We start from the raw sequence: 14,028 nt of genomic DNA, 5'->3' as shown, positions 1-14,028 counted from the left end.
TCTGACTCTTTGAAAAAGGTCTGCCCGCGCAGGAAGGTGGGGGGAGATTGGAGTGTCAGGGGAGGCCATTAGACCGTCGGCGTCCGTGTAAGAGGATTCCACTCCACCATTGATCTGCCGTGGGAACCCATCCACAGCGACTGCCGCTTGGACTGTGAGCAATCAAATTACGACTGAGGCTGAGGGTGGAATAAAATGTGTTTGGGCCCATCAGAACCAATAATGTATGGGCTGGATGGGGTTTAGAGACGGGGGAATTAACAATGACCCTATTTGAAAAAAAGGTCTAATGGAGAAAGGCGCTCCCGCAGGTGCACAGGCATGGTTGCTCATGCTCATATCAACTCGTAAATCTACAAACTCCTGGCTCGGGCTAGCATAGGAGGAAATCAGAGCTCAGCCTCCATGAATGAAGCATAATCATTCACGTGGGCGGGCTGCTAATATATGACATTTGCTTCTTTCCGTGAGTGAAGAGGAAATAATTCATGTGCATTGCCCTAATATGTATAAATATGATATATAAAATATATAATATATAAATAATGTACAAGTATACATAAAAAAATAAAATATGATAATAAAAAATTTATAAATATAAAATATTAAAAAAATGTATATGAATATATAATAAAAATGAGGGCGCTCTCACCTTTGCCAGGTATTTGCGAGATTTGCTCTCGTTTTGGTGGCGACAAGCGTGGAGGTAGCAGGTGATAGCGGAGACTCCTAAGTGGAGCTGCCGATCCTTCACAAAGATGTTCTCCAAATAGTCACCCCACATGGCCCACGCCTTCACCAACACATCGTGCATCTGGACAGCGGCCGAAAAGGCCTTGTTGGCTTCTTCTGACCTGCAATGACAAGTAGATGCGTGGTTTGCAAAAAAAAAAAAAATGCAAAAATGTCATATTCTGATTTCACTTTTTTCTTCTCTTGGCTCTCAGTCTAGTAGTCACACTTTCCAGTCTTGCAAATTCAGTGTGGCACACTTAAGGCAAAGACAGGTGCAATGTGGCAGCAGTGCCATTTATGCTGACAGGGGAATTTATTTTTGAGTCGTCGGCGGTTTGCGTCACACCGTGCAGCTTTTAACCGCTTGGCATGCGGCCTGAATAACTTTTACACATTTCAACGTTTGATGAATAAACAAGGCACGAGGCGCACGCGTTCCTGCCGTCACAACAGACAGGCCTGTCAATAAAAAAGCTTCAGTGAGCAGGATGTGAATAAAGCTTCCAAAGTACTTTCCCGCTTATATACAACAAAATGTCTCCCAAGACAATCAATTAAATTGTGTTCTTATGAAAGGCAGTTTGGCATGTGATTAAGAAACGGGAGCTTGATTGCTATGGGAGTCGGAGCCAAAGACCCTCTAGCGATGCGTATTGGAGTTGCCTCTGCCACTTTGCTCGCATTAAAAATACATTAAATGTTTCTACCGGCACCCGACGGACTGTCAAATTTTTGACACCCGTTAAATTGAATGATCCCCAAATCTTTTAGCACACACGTAAACACATCCCGCCACGTGAAATTTCTCTCCAAATAACCGCCACGCCGCTGTTAATCCTCCCGTAGTTAAGCGAAACTTCATGATTGCAATGGACCCCGCTGAGGTAGAGGCAAATTTTGCTGATCGCGGAGATTCTTGAAAATTGCCTCTGGTTAATTATTGAGCTGCGTATCCATTTAATAAGGTTTCCTCAATTTGTCTTCCACCCCTCAGGATACCGTGTCACGTCAAAAATGACGTGGTAGCTAACGGCCAACGCAAACTGTGAAGGTGAGTGCTAGGGGCGCCAAAGTTGCCAAATGTCATCCATACTTGTTGATTTGAGCCAGGAACATGCCCTTGAGGGCGTAGAACTCAGCCGTCATCTCCTTCGTGAAGTACTTCAGGTTGGTGGACTCGATCACCTCTAAACCCTGAAAGATATCAAGAAAAAAATATATATATCTCGCAAGTGATCATTAAGACGTAAGGAACGCAAGCTTCCATTATCGTGAGCGTCTGATTAGTTATCCCCAGTGCGCCGCTGTGACAAACGGCGTGTAGTCAGAGTGGAGGAGAAAGTACGAGCCAGAAGATTTGGAGGAGGAGAAAGAGAGAGAGGAGGAGGGGTTCTTCTGCCACTTTTAATAGCTTGTGGTGCACTGAACCACTTCTATTAATCAGAGCTATTAAGTCAGTAGGCTTAAGTGTAATCCCTTGAGATAGAAACCTTTGCCTTCAAATCTTGGTGTAATAACATGTCAGCAAAAGCTACCGCAAATATATATATATTTTTTTTTTAAATTTTGTGGCTAGAAGATGGCAAAAACAAAATTCTACATATCTACATTATATGTGTGCATATATATATATATATATATATATAGAGAGAGAGAGAGAGAGAGAGAGAGAGAGATATTTAAGAACTATATTCGTATATATATATAGAGAGAGAGATATTTAAGAACTATATTCGGAATTTTCCTGACAGATGATTCAGTTCAGTTGCTGCTTTGAGCGGTAAATTTACCATGTGACCAAATGACAGCTCAACAGCAACTGAGCGCTAAACCAAATTCAATTTGAATGATTTAAATTAGAGTGGACCCGGTTGCTGTGTTTTCATCGCACATAATTACCATATATTGTTCCAATAAAATATTTCATGAGACAGCTGCCGGAGTTTCTGTCCTATGCTGTTCCGTGTGTGTATTTCTGTGCATGTAAATTGACTTTCCCCTCTGAGGGACAATAAAGTAATCTTCCTCCTTCTAGAATATAGAAACAATTCTGAGGTTAAACCAAGCGTTGCATTGCCGGAATAAGTTTCCAGAGATTATCATGTCGATATAAAGAAAATCACACATAAGGATGAAAATGCATTTACTGCAGATAAATTTACTTGTCAGTTCAAGTGAACAAATTTGAAATCCTCACCTGCATGCATTCGTTCTTGCCCATGACGCCCGCTAGCTGTAAATAGCATTTAACCTGCTGTCTGATCTTCTGGAAGCAGTCCACAATGGGCACTGTCGGGATGGTGTGGATACGACTTAGGATGTCCAGAGCAACATTCACCAAACCCTGTGAAGAGGTAAAAGATGACATGAACGAAATATGCCCCCAAAAAATGTTTTTCCAAGCTTAGAAATGACTCACCTGTTTGCGTCCAATCTTGCCGTACTGAATGATAGCAGATGCCGATGCGTGAACTCCCAACATGGCATTGTTGTTGTTTGGATCATGCTGTGTATTCGTCTCGTAGGCTGTCACTATGGCTACAGAGAGCGAGAAAACCGTCATAAAAAAAAAAAAATTAAAAAAAAAAAGCTCTGTATTTATTATACAGGTACCATCATTGAAGAGGAGCGCGATGCACTGGGGACATAAAAATATTGCACAGCAAATGGGGCATGGCAATGGATTTTATCAAGAAAATTCAATTTCACTACAGCAGAAGTTTCAAGGCTGTCATGTACAAATGGAGTGGATTTTATTGCCACTGTGGAGCAGAACCAGAGAGGATGACAAAGAGGGAGGAGGGGGGGAGTTTATGAGTGGACTCATGTACGAGCTACATTAGAGACAAGTGCAGTGCTTCATAGGTGTACCTTGGTAGTGATGCTGGCGCCACATGAAAATGCTGCTCCAGTGCGACAGGTCATCAGACACAATGGGAAGTCGGTTCCTCCAAGTTTTGACCACGGTCTTCATGTCATGGAGGCTGGTGTTGCGGCCCAGGTTGGTCGGCTGCAGCCCGGCGTTAATTTGGGCCGCTTCTTGTAACTCTATAATCTGCTGTGCCGCCTGGCGAGACGTGGTCCAAAAAGAGAAAGAGATGGGAGGGGGGTAAAAAATGACAAGTAAGCTATTGTATCTCATTCTGTGAAAAGGAGCCTCATTGATTGGCCCAAAGCTGCTTTGTGAAAGTGTAATCAATCATTCCATTATAACTACGCATCAATCAATATTAGCGCCAGCTCTCCCGATCGATGTGAGCTGGTGATCATCCATTGATTGCCAGACGCCACTGGGAGGCTGGATTTGATGATAACTTGCTTTTTGAGCCTTTCTGTTATTTGCCGAGTCGGGCTTTCTCAAGCCAAACTGGATGTGGGACATAAAGTTTGGAATGGAGATTTACAGCTGGCTGCTAGAATGCCTGGCGAGAAATGAATAGCTTGTTTTTCTCCGAGCTGGACGTGCTACACACACACACGCGCACACACACACACACACAGGTGTGTGCGCAAAGAACAACAAAGAAGGTAATCACCCAATTTGCATTCCAATTTTGTAAGGACAAATGCAGCAAGTAAGAGATGAGCTGAAAGATTACCTTTTAAGCGGCCGAGCAAAATAAATTGGGTAATATAATATTTATTCACAATTATCAGTTGATATCAGTTGATGGCCCGCTTCTAACCTTCATTGGGGCGTGTGCTATTCATCATGTAAATGTAATTTTGCCGCAGGTATTTAATCAAATGCTATCTTAAGGCAGGGAAGTAATTACGGCTAAACTAACTCTTCTTTTCACCTCTCGCAGCGTTTCGTCGTCCTTAAACTCCATCACCTTGTTTTCTCTTCTTTGCCCATCCTCCCTTTTTCATCTTTTCTCCTGTCTATTTTAATCTCTTGTGGAGGAACTAAAGAGGCTTAAAGATCCCCCCCCCCCCCCCCCTCTCTTTGCGCATGCATCATCTATTCATCTAACTCAATTTTGCAAAGTGGAATGAGGAGAGGAGATAGAAGCCGTTATCGGCGTTACTGATGGTATGGTATGATTTGCTCCAAAAAAAAAAAACATACCTGGAGCAGCGGCGTGTGCACGTGTGAAACGATATGAGGCAACCTTCGCCACTCCCGGATAGCGAGACTGGACGCCATCTCTACCAGTCGCTCAATGAAGTTGAGCTGCTGCTCCTCGGGGTGGCAGATGGCCAGGTAGCCGCGGTGCATGTTCACCTTCCAGGCCATCTCCTTGGGACAACTCAACTCCACCTGGAAATGAATATGAAAACAGTCTTAATATGTTTTATGTGCACAGCCTTCAAATTAATATAGTTTGTGGATTACTTTTTTTAATAATTAAAGCTGGTGAATTCTTAGAAGTACAATTGGAATATAATTTTCTCTTTCCATGTGGGGGGAAAAAAAAAAAAAATAATCGGTCAGCTATATTGCCATATCAAGCAAAACAGAACAAACAATTTTAAACGTAACAAGGAAAAAGTAATTAACTCAGCGTTTTCTACTAAACAATAACATGTTTTTCAATTCATATTGTGCCTCAGGAGTTTTTTACTTCAAACTAATCAACCTGGGTTTGACATGCCGGTAGCAGAACGGGCTCTGCTATTGATTAAAAATGCTGAGTTGATTAGTGCAAAACAAATAGGAACCCCGAGGGGGGGGGGCTTCAAGTCCAACCTGTGTTTAAACTCAAACAACAATATGAAGACAACTCCAATGGTGGACAAGGGCAGGAAGCACGGCTGCGTATTTGCATTGGCACTTGAGAAAATTACAGTGATTGGTCAGAGCGGTTATCGGAGGTGACGCTTGATGAATGTCCCCGAGACAGGCGCGGCCTTATCAAGAGTCGGTTAATTGAAAGCCGGGACATTTTGGAATCCGCTTCTGAGCTCGCGAGGAAAGCTTCCCTCTCTACACGCCGTAAAACAAATCAGCCCTCACCAGATGCCGGGTTAATTATTCACATGGCGAGATGTCGTAAATATTAGAAGGGGGCAAATGGAGCGAGGGAGGAAGAAGAGCGGGTAAATGGACAAACGAGTGTCTTTACTTGAACGAGTTAAAATTGGTAACGGAGGGACGGAAGGATCAGAGCAAGAAGAAGGTGATGAAGTGGACTTGGTGTTGCCGTCGAGACAATTTAATTAGGTGTCGCCTTAGGACACGGCGGGCGGCTCAATGGATTGGTTCCAAGTCTCCTTGAAAGAGCAAAGTAGGATTATTTGTTATATGTCAGGTGCTATCACACACTTTCCATCCGTCCGTGCTTCCTCTTAGCAAACACGCCGCCGATAAATTAAAGCCGCTTTACGGGCAGCTCTCTCTCACACGCCCTGGAGGTTGCGAAGCGATCGGCCGGACGCTTCAATATCCCCGCGTCGGCGTGAGGTCTTGGCGGGATATAAAACATTGCACTCAATACCGGGAATCAAATGATAGAAAAGCGGAATTGAGTCTCTGGTTCAGTGAGTTCAAACCTGAAGGTTTCGCACCATCTGTGATGTTCTTCGTGGGGACTTTTGATTACGCTTCTTTACCGTGCCCGTTTTCCGTCAGGCTTTTTTAGTTTAGTTGAAAAGTGAGCGCCTCGTTGTACGTGTGAATGCAAAGGTGTGCGGACTCAAGTGAGCTGATTTGACACGCTAAGTGTTTTCTCCTCACCTGCACCAGAGCCTCCTTCATGGCAGCCCAATTGGAAACCCTCCAAGCACACTCCAGCACTAAATAAGGGTTGGAATGGGCTTTAGATTGGCCGTATTCTGTCAAAGATTCCCACTGGTTCAATTCCTTCGAACAGCTGGAGAGGTAGCAAACAAAAGAAAATGGTGACTCCAAACACTTTGTGCCTCACAATGCAAATAAAATGTTAAATAGTCATAAAAAAATCTGGTTGAGGAGAATCATTCGGTTCAGCAGGGAGAACTAGACTGTGTCAAGCTATTTTCGTGAAGTCGTTTCACTGAGATGGCTCATAAAATCTGACATTTCCCCGACATCAGTAATACAACTTTGTATGAAAATTGTACAGAAGTAGAAGTGAAGGAATGTGCCGCACAAAAAAAAAAAAAAAATGCAATAACTTCATTGTGGATCGTCTTGACTGCTCTTAGGGGGAAACAAATTACCGTATCCAGTGGTCTTCCCAGAGCTGGTACTCGGGGAATATGGCGGGAGACACGTTGCTCCTCTCGTGCTCTTTTCGAGCTTTCTCCATCGCTTTCTCATAGCTTTCCTGAGCCTACAGACACATTGAGATGCGTTTATAGAAAGAAAAAAAAAAAAAACAGCCTCCTTCACCTCAGCTCACCTGTTCAAAGAAGCCATGTTGCTCGTAGGCAATGCCTGTGGCGGTTTCGGGGAACTTGCATCGCTTTTGCCACAGCCCCGCCCACATGTCCTCTTCTTGGAGGAGAGAGTACAGTTCTGCCAGGGAGTCCAAAATCTCCTATTAAAAAAAAAAAAAAAAATTTCAGAACTGATTTTTAAGACACGTCACAATCAACACTTCACCTGTTGAGGTGGCGTGATGCTCTCCTGCTCATAAACTTCAGCACTTTGCTTGGGTTTGGTGTGGAGACTGAGACCCTTTTCAAAGGCCTGCTGCTCCAGCATGAGAGTGGAGCGCAGCCACAGGTTATGTGTCTTGCCCAAGTACTTGAGCACGCAAGGGCGGATGGGAATCGGGGGGACGCATTGAGACATGGCCTCCACAAAGCAGTTCAAGGCACTGGGCTGACAATCTCGCTGGGCTTGGTGGCTGCCACTGCACAGGAAGGGACTCATTTCTCCAGATAATGCCTGCAGAGGTCAATAAAAATGTGGGTAGATAAATGAACATCCACAAAACACACCCAAAAAGTATTGCTGGTCACTTAAAACAATATTGTAATAATGAAGACCAAATGCGACACTAAATGCGAAGGCAGATAAAGAGCCCTCGCTTCCACGTTCTACTCTCGTGCGATAAGAAGCCAACGCGGCCATCGGACTTGGAAGTGTGTCATCATTCAAATTCACATGACTGCATCATCTCTGAAACTGAAGAGCTCAATCACTTCAAATCAAGGCCTTTCAACCCCTACTCCAGATTCATTTGGTTATTAGTTCAGCTCATCAAAAGCTTTCCCTTTCCCCAGCTTCTAATTTCCATACTTGGCATAAATGAATCCTCCCTCATTAAGTTGAGAAGGCAAAAAAATGAAGGTCATATTTGTGTAACCGTTTTGGGGTTTTGGTGCTACTCACATGCTGCTGCCTGTCTGATAGAATCTTCCAAAGACGAGGAAAGAGTTGCACCCAGGATCTCTCGGCCAAAGGAGTAGCGATGTGACACAGTTGGACAAGCGCATTCAGCAGCGCCCCGGTCTAACGAAAATAAAATGAAAAATTAAAACGAAATACTTCCATCATTTCCAAACTATTGCTCGCTCACTACCTTGACTTCCCGTAAAGAGTCGAGGAACTTGTCGTGGCGATTGGTTAGCATGTGCAACTGGTTGCCGGCGTCTCTCTCGGTCTGGTCTTTAGTCTTTGGAAGAGCGGTTTGGTCACCTGGCGCTAATTCGATATCAATCTCCACATCCTGGCAAGAGAGGAAATGGAAAAGGCGTTCACTTCACACTAATGTGCGAGAAGGACGATGTGATGTGAATGTGAGAAGAAAAGCGATGCTTTCATCTCCCCGGGAGGAGAGTATGTTGCACGCGGCTAATGGGATAATGTGCTAATTGATGTGAGACGGCGCTTCACGTGTGCGCCGCGCCGCACCTCCTCCTTGGTCTCGCTCGTCTCCCTCTCGCGCGGCTCCTGCTTGACGTGCGTGGCCATGGCGAAAGCAGCGCGGTCGTGGCTGTCGGCCAGGTTGATGACGTTCGTGATTGACGGAAGCATGGATCCCTGGCAGCTGGTGCCGATGACGGTGTTGCGTTCGCACACCGCTAGCAGCAGCTAACGAGAAAATGCAAATGAGACGACGAACGGTTGTGATTTGAGTCGGTAACGCCTTGGGATTTGCTGACAAGAAAGATGGCTTACCTCGATACATTGCTTGATCCAGAAGTGGCTCCCCATTGCCTCCCAGTTCTGAGAACAACAGATGTAGAGGAGCCTCTCGTAGACTCGTCGCTTCATGGAGCCATCAAACACCTCAAAGAACTTGGCTCGGATCAGCGGCTGAGTGCAACGAAGTCCGGAGAGAAACGCCGGCTCCAACTTTGAAGTGATGTCACTTCCTGACAGTGTTTCATCCCTGGATGGCGACAAGGATGAAATATTTACTGATGAACTTGTTGACTTGTCTCTAAGGGCCTTTACATTATCGAGCCATTTGCACTACAAAAAAAAAACTTTGCAATTATTTTGTTGCGTAACGAGTGTGAGAGATAAAAGGAACCAAAAAAAAAACAGACAAGGCTCCACGCTTGAGCCAACATTGTTCAGGCACAGCTGCTTTATTATCCCAATATCATTACTCGCTGTCAATCATAGCTTTTACCGCTCATTTTAAATCTCCTGACACGAAGAGCAGATGGGGTGGAAAAGGCGGGGGGTGCATTTGCCTGATTAAAATTCTAATGGCCGTAAGTCACGGCCAAAAGATGACAGTTGATGACTGTCCGGCAACGGGATAAGATGGCGAGCTTTGGCGGTAACACGGTTCTTCGTGTCATTTTCTTCCTGCCCCGACCTTCCATCCTTTATGATGAGACGGATGCAAGGACGACTGAGCAGCCGTGGCACGGCCACTTGGCTATATGATGAATAGCGGTAATTACCTGTAGACGTAATTAACGAGGTCCAGGAACTGGCCGTTTAACTCCAGCTCATCAGGGAAACGCTTCTCGATGTAGGTCATCATCTTAACCAACAAGATGGACTTCTCGCGAATATTGGGCATCTAGAAGGAGGAGGCAGAGTGTTTACTTTGTCTCAATCTGTGTCTTTCTTACTTCTGTGTCTTACCTGATTGGCGGCCATAGGCGAATTATTTTTCACCCACTCTTCCACAATCTTCACCACGGCACGGAGAATTTTGGGATCCGCCGACTTCTCAATCAGCGAGGTGAGGATAACCTGAATGAAGTTCTTCCTCATCTCCATGCTCATGACGGAGAGTCGCGTCTTGACCAGGTCGAGGCTCAGCATGACCAGCTCGCTCGTCACTGTGAAAACACGAGCGGTTAGCTCAAATCTACGGCGAGGCTCGACAAAGTCGTCGTCGTTTTACCGGTGCTGTTTTCGGTAGCTGTTTGGTTGGCTTGCTGGGGGCTCAGGTGCTCACGCACCATCTTCTGCAGCGAGCGCATGAACACCGAGATGAGACGATCGATGTAGCTGGCATTGTAACTGCAGGCTGATTTGAGGATCATCAGTGTGCCTGGAAAACAAACAATGAGTCAAGTGGTGTGAATTACAATACAAACAAAAGACAAACACACTCCCACACTCAGTACATTTTTTTTCTCCTCGGCTTGATTTTTTTATTGTAACACGACGGTTCCGTGGTGTCACGGTATGAGAAAGCCCGACGCCCCCAAACAATTCTGCCGCCGTTGCTACTGCTCCCTGGAGCAAATGTTGGAATGTCAGCCTTCCTGACCAAATGGATGCATTACTACACTACCTCTGTGACATAAAGAGACCAAAGGCTTTTTATGGACCACAACTGCAAGTTCGGGGAAATGTGACATATCACTCATAGCTTTTTTTTTTTTGCCTCTGCAAAGGCGAAATAAAAAAAAGTCAGTGAGTCTATCTTACCAAAGAGCTGTGTGGGGTTGGTTTTGCTCGTGGCTTTTTCATAGTTGTTAAGTCCCTCATAGATGACCTTGCCTACGGCTGCATACAAACACTCCAGCTCCTCATACTTTGATGCCACGTTGGATGTGCCTGGAATGAGATAAGGCGGAAATGTTTCACTTTCAATCTTAAATCCCCACTTTAAGTGTCGGTCGCCTTACTGGGTTCAGTGGGAAAGATGCTCATGAGGCGAGAGAGGAGAGAATGAACGGCGCGTAAGACTTTGGTGTTGCCGCAGGTCATACAGGCGGCGATTCCTCTCTGGAGGGGCTTGAAGTGGGCCAGGATAGCGGGTGATTGGAGCACAGTCAGGAGGAAGCAGAGAATCTCCAATCCCGTACAGATGTTGGAGATGTTAGCCTGAGCTGGCTGCTCCTGAAAAGGGAAAAAAAAAAAAAAAAAAAACGACACGGCAATCAATATCGAGGATGATCTTATCCCATGAGAAACTTGCAGTAAACATCTCCAAAGAAACTGCAAATAGGCCGACTGATTGCTTCCACTTCTCAGCCAGGTGGTCCGACTACTTTTGTCCGTCATTATCACCAATTACCCCTTTCTAAATCCAAAATCGAGTCGACTTCAAAATCAATACGGTGCGCACAGAGGTATCACTCTCAGAAAAGAAACAGGCCGCTGTGATTTGTGCTAAAGCAAAGATCGATGACACACCTAATTTGGTCTAACTTGTAATCAAGGTGCACAAAGATGACGAGGCCAAGAGGATAATCAGAGACTGAACCACGCCGCTAATCTTGACTAATGAACAAGGTGAACCCCCACCCCCCCACCCCCACCGGTGATAAGGCTTTGGGTAGATATTAGCGGCACTATTGATCTCGTATGACGAAAAACCGAGTATCTCTCAACATGTGCACGGGGGAATATGCCCGCTTGTAATTGTGTACACGGCTCGTCCCGCCCGCCCTCTCACATTACCCCCTTCCAGCATTGACATGACAATACAATGAGATAATAAAAGCTAATCTGATGTAGGGCATTGCTCATTAACCCGATGGACATGAGCAGCACACTCCCCGAGAGACAAAAAACCCAGAGTATTGTCTGCGGAAGACCTACGCGGACCCTTATTTGTCACACCGTCTGGATGAAATCCAGAGAGGCTACTTGGCAGGTACAGAACAAGCACAGGCAGAGACAACAAGTAGAGCTGATGCAACGATCCCTGCAGGAGTACAAAGAAAATATGGGGTAACTCTAGGGGTACGCCGATAACCTTGTCTTGTCTGTGCTCGCGAATCAGACCGGCGGGAGATGAGCAAAGACGGAGGCGAGCGACAGATAAGGGAGACAAAGTGAAAACAGAGGCTGGGATGATGACAGCAGAAGGGTGCGGCGAGGGACCCGAGAAGAGGGGGGGGGAGGGGGCCACCGGCTAGTGATACTGCAGGCAAGGACAGAGAGTTTAAGATGAAGAGGACGGGGAGTTGAAAAACAAGTCGCAGGCCAAAACCGGATAGACTCTTGTTATCTCGCCACTGTCATTATTTTGTCATTATGGCAGTTGGCGCTTCACTTCAAGTAAAACTGATAGCAAGGCACTCGGGCATTTGCGTAAGCAGCCAGACAGTAGCGAAGCTGGAACGAGGAAACTTTTGCCGTCCTTAGGGAAGAGGCAAGCGACCGCAGTGGGAATAGTGCATGTTTAAAAACTTTCTTGGTGATTATATAATACACTAATAATTTGTGTGTGAGTATTGCTGCTGCTGTAATCATAATTAAATTTGTCTTCCTCTTCTTGGTGCAATTTTTCAAAAATGATATCCTAAAAATAAAAAAAATTCAAATAAATACACATTTATTTTTCAAAAATGAAATAATAAAAATTTTTAAAAATTACAATTTTTTTTTTTTTTTTTTTTTTCCCAAAAGTCCTCAAATTTTTTTTACAATAGGTTTTATGTGGCCCCAATTCTGATTATTGTGTTTGTGGACTACCAATTAAGCAGCAAAATGGAAAAAGGTGTCCAATGGAGTCGAGTAATTGGCAAAATCCTTCTCACCACAGTCATGAGCAGCCTATCGAACCACTGCAGCTTGAGCTCAGCGCGAGGCCACATGTCAGGTCTGAGGGCCGTCTTCATCAGACTGACGCAGCGGCGAGACAGCAGCTCCCCCGGAGACCCGGCCACGTTGGTGCTGTCATTCACCTATTCAGGGAGGAGGGGCGGGGGGGAGTATAACAAAAGGTTGGGACACTTATCACCGCCATTGCCAAAGAGTCTTCATCTTCTAATATCACTCGGACTTCCCGGGGCGGAGAGAAATCACGTAGGTCGAGGAGAGACTGGAGAAGGAAGAACACTTGCTCTCGGGCAGCATTTCATTCATGTGACAAGTAGGAGAGTCTCTACTTCACGATGGAAACTATCATTCAGCCAGCGTGCCGGTTCAAGGCCGAGCACTGACAATAAAACCCTGCCGGCAAGAGAGTCTTGTGTACTCCTGCTTGATCATTACCCCTGACATTTTTCTCCTGCTGGGTTTGATGTAGTATCACAATAGTCTGTTATTAAGCAACAAAAAACTGAAAGACTGTCTCCCTTTGGATTTATGTCGTATCGTACAATGCGTTGAAATAGAAAGCAGGGAGAAAATTCGAAACAATTTCAAATCACTTACAAGGATCTTTGTTTGTGTCGAAGGTGTTACCTGGCATGCGATCCGGATGAGGAAATTGACCACGGTGTCCGTATGTTGTTTGTCGACGGGTTTAGTGAGCATCGTCTCAGTGCCCGGCATGGACTGACTGCGAGCAAACACCTAAAAACAAACAAGAAGAGTTGATTTGATTTAGATGACAGAAATTGCCCTTTGGAGCATCTTGAGTTAGTTCCGAAAAGTGAAAATACTTATGTTTGTGATTGCAAAAACAAAAGCCAGAGAAAACACATGAAAGATGACAGAAATGATGCTGTCGCCTTCTGGCAAGTTTTGAGATGCTGTTTGATCAAAGTGTTCTGCAAATATTTTTTTGGAAACAGCTCAAGGGCAACCATTGCACAGTTGGAAGTGGAAACGACAAATAATAAGATGGAAATTAGCTCACAGTAGAGGCCGTTCCTGATGCTAGGCGGAATCTTTTAGCATCCTGTCCAGGAGTGGCGCCATCTGCAGAGAGTCCGCTTTTCACGGCACCGCTCGTTCCTTCACCGCTGGATCCTCCGTCTGCCTCGGAATCAGGCTGGAAGAACCCAAACAAAAAGTTGGGACCATCATTATAACCGAGAACTAACCACTGCTCTGGTGGAATATTATTTTATCTTCCACCGAAGGAGGCTAAACCTATCCAGGCTATTTATTTGCCTCTGTATGTTTATTTTGGAAATTTCAGCTACATTTGTCATCATTTGGATGGGTAAATGATTCACAAAATTATCTAGAAAATAAATCAAGTGTAAATAATAAATCAATTTTATTTAATAAAAAAAAAATTCTAATTTCGCGGACCACCT

The 14,028-nt window shown here is 45.0% G+C and overlaps 1 protein-coding gene across 2 annotated transcripts in view; it reads right to left on the bottom strand.

The window, feature by feature from the left end:
- trrap (transformation/transcription domain-associated protein) overlaps positions 1-14,028 on the bottom strand; it is a 47,312-nt gene that overhangs the window by 16,309 nt on the left and 16,975 nt on the right. For both annotated transcript variants that reach the window (XM_088359365.1, XM_088359366.1), the window contains 22 exons: positions 13,623-13,757; positions 13,226-13,336; positions 12,577-12,723; positions 10,714-10,927; positions 10,514-10,642; positions 9,981-10,130; positions 9,716-9,915; positions 9,529-9,650; positions 8,789-9,002; positions 8,522-8,701; positions 8,190-8,336; positions 8,000-8,119; positions 7,265-7,552; positions 7,062-7,199; positions 6,880-6,992; positions 6,416-6,551; positions 4,808-4,999; positions 3,607-3,802; positions 3,155-3,273; positions 2,933-3,079; positions 1,829-1,929; positions 653-854 (listed from right to left, as the gene is read on the bottom strand). In XM_088359365.1, coding sequence (XP_088215491.1) covers positions 653-854; positions 1,829-1,929; positions 2,933-3,079; positions 3,155-3,273; positions 3,607-3,802; positions 4,808-4,999; positions 6,416-6,551; positions 6,880-6,992; positions 7,062-7,199; positions 7,265-7,552; positions 8,000-8,119; positions 8,190-8,336; positions 8,522-8,701; positions 8,789-9,002; positions 9,529-9,650; positions 9,716-9,915; positions 9,981-10,130; positions 10,514-10,642; positions 10,714-10,927; positions 12,577-12,723; positions 13,226-13,336; positions 13,623-13,757 — 3,501 coding nt within the window. The remainder of the gene's footprint in view (positions 1-652; positions 855-1,828; positions 1,930-2,932; positions 3,080-3,154; positions 3,274-3,606; positions 3,803-4,807; positions 5,000-6,415; positions 6,552-6,879; positions 6,993-7,061; positions 7,200-7,264; positions 7,553-7,999; positions 8,120-8,189; positions 8,337-8,521; positions 8,702-8,788; positions 9,003-9,528; positions 9,651-9,715; positions 9,916-9,980; positions 10,131-10,513; positions 10,643-10,713; positions 10,928-12,576; positions 12,724-13,225; positions 13,337-13,622; positions 13,758-14,028) is intronic.

Source organism: Syngnathus floridae, chromosome 18 (genome assembly GCF_059516105.1).
Source record: "Syngnathus floridae isolate MCC-2025c chromosome 18, RoL_Sflo_1.0, whole genome shotgun sequence".
NCBI lineage: Eukaryota > Metazoa > Chordata > Actinopteri > Syngnathiformes > Syngnathidae > Syngnathus > Syngnathus floridae.
Note: the sequence above shows the minus strand (reverse complement) of the source record. Positions and strands in the feature narration are given on the sequence as shown.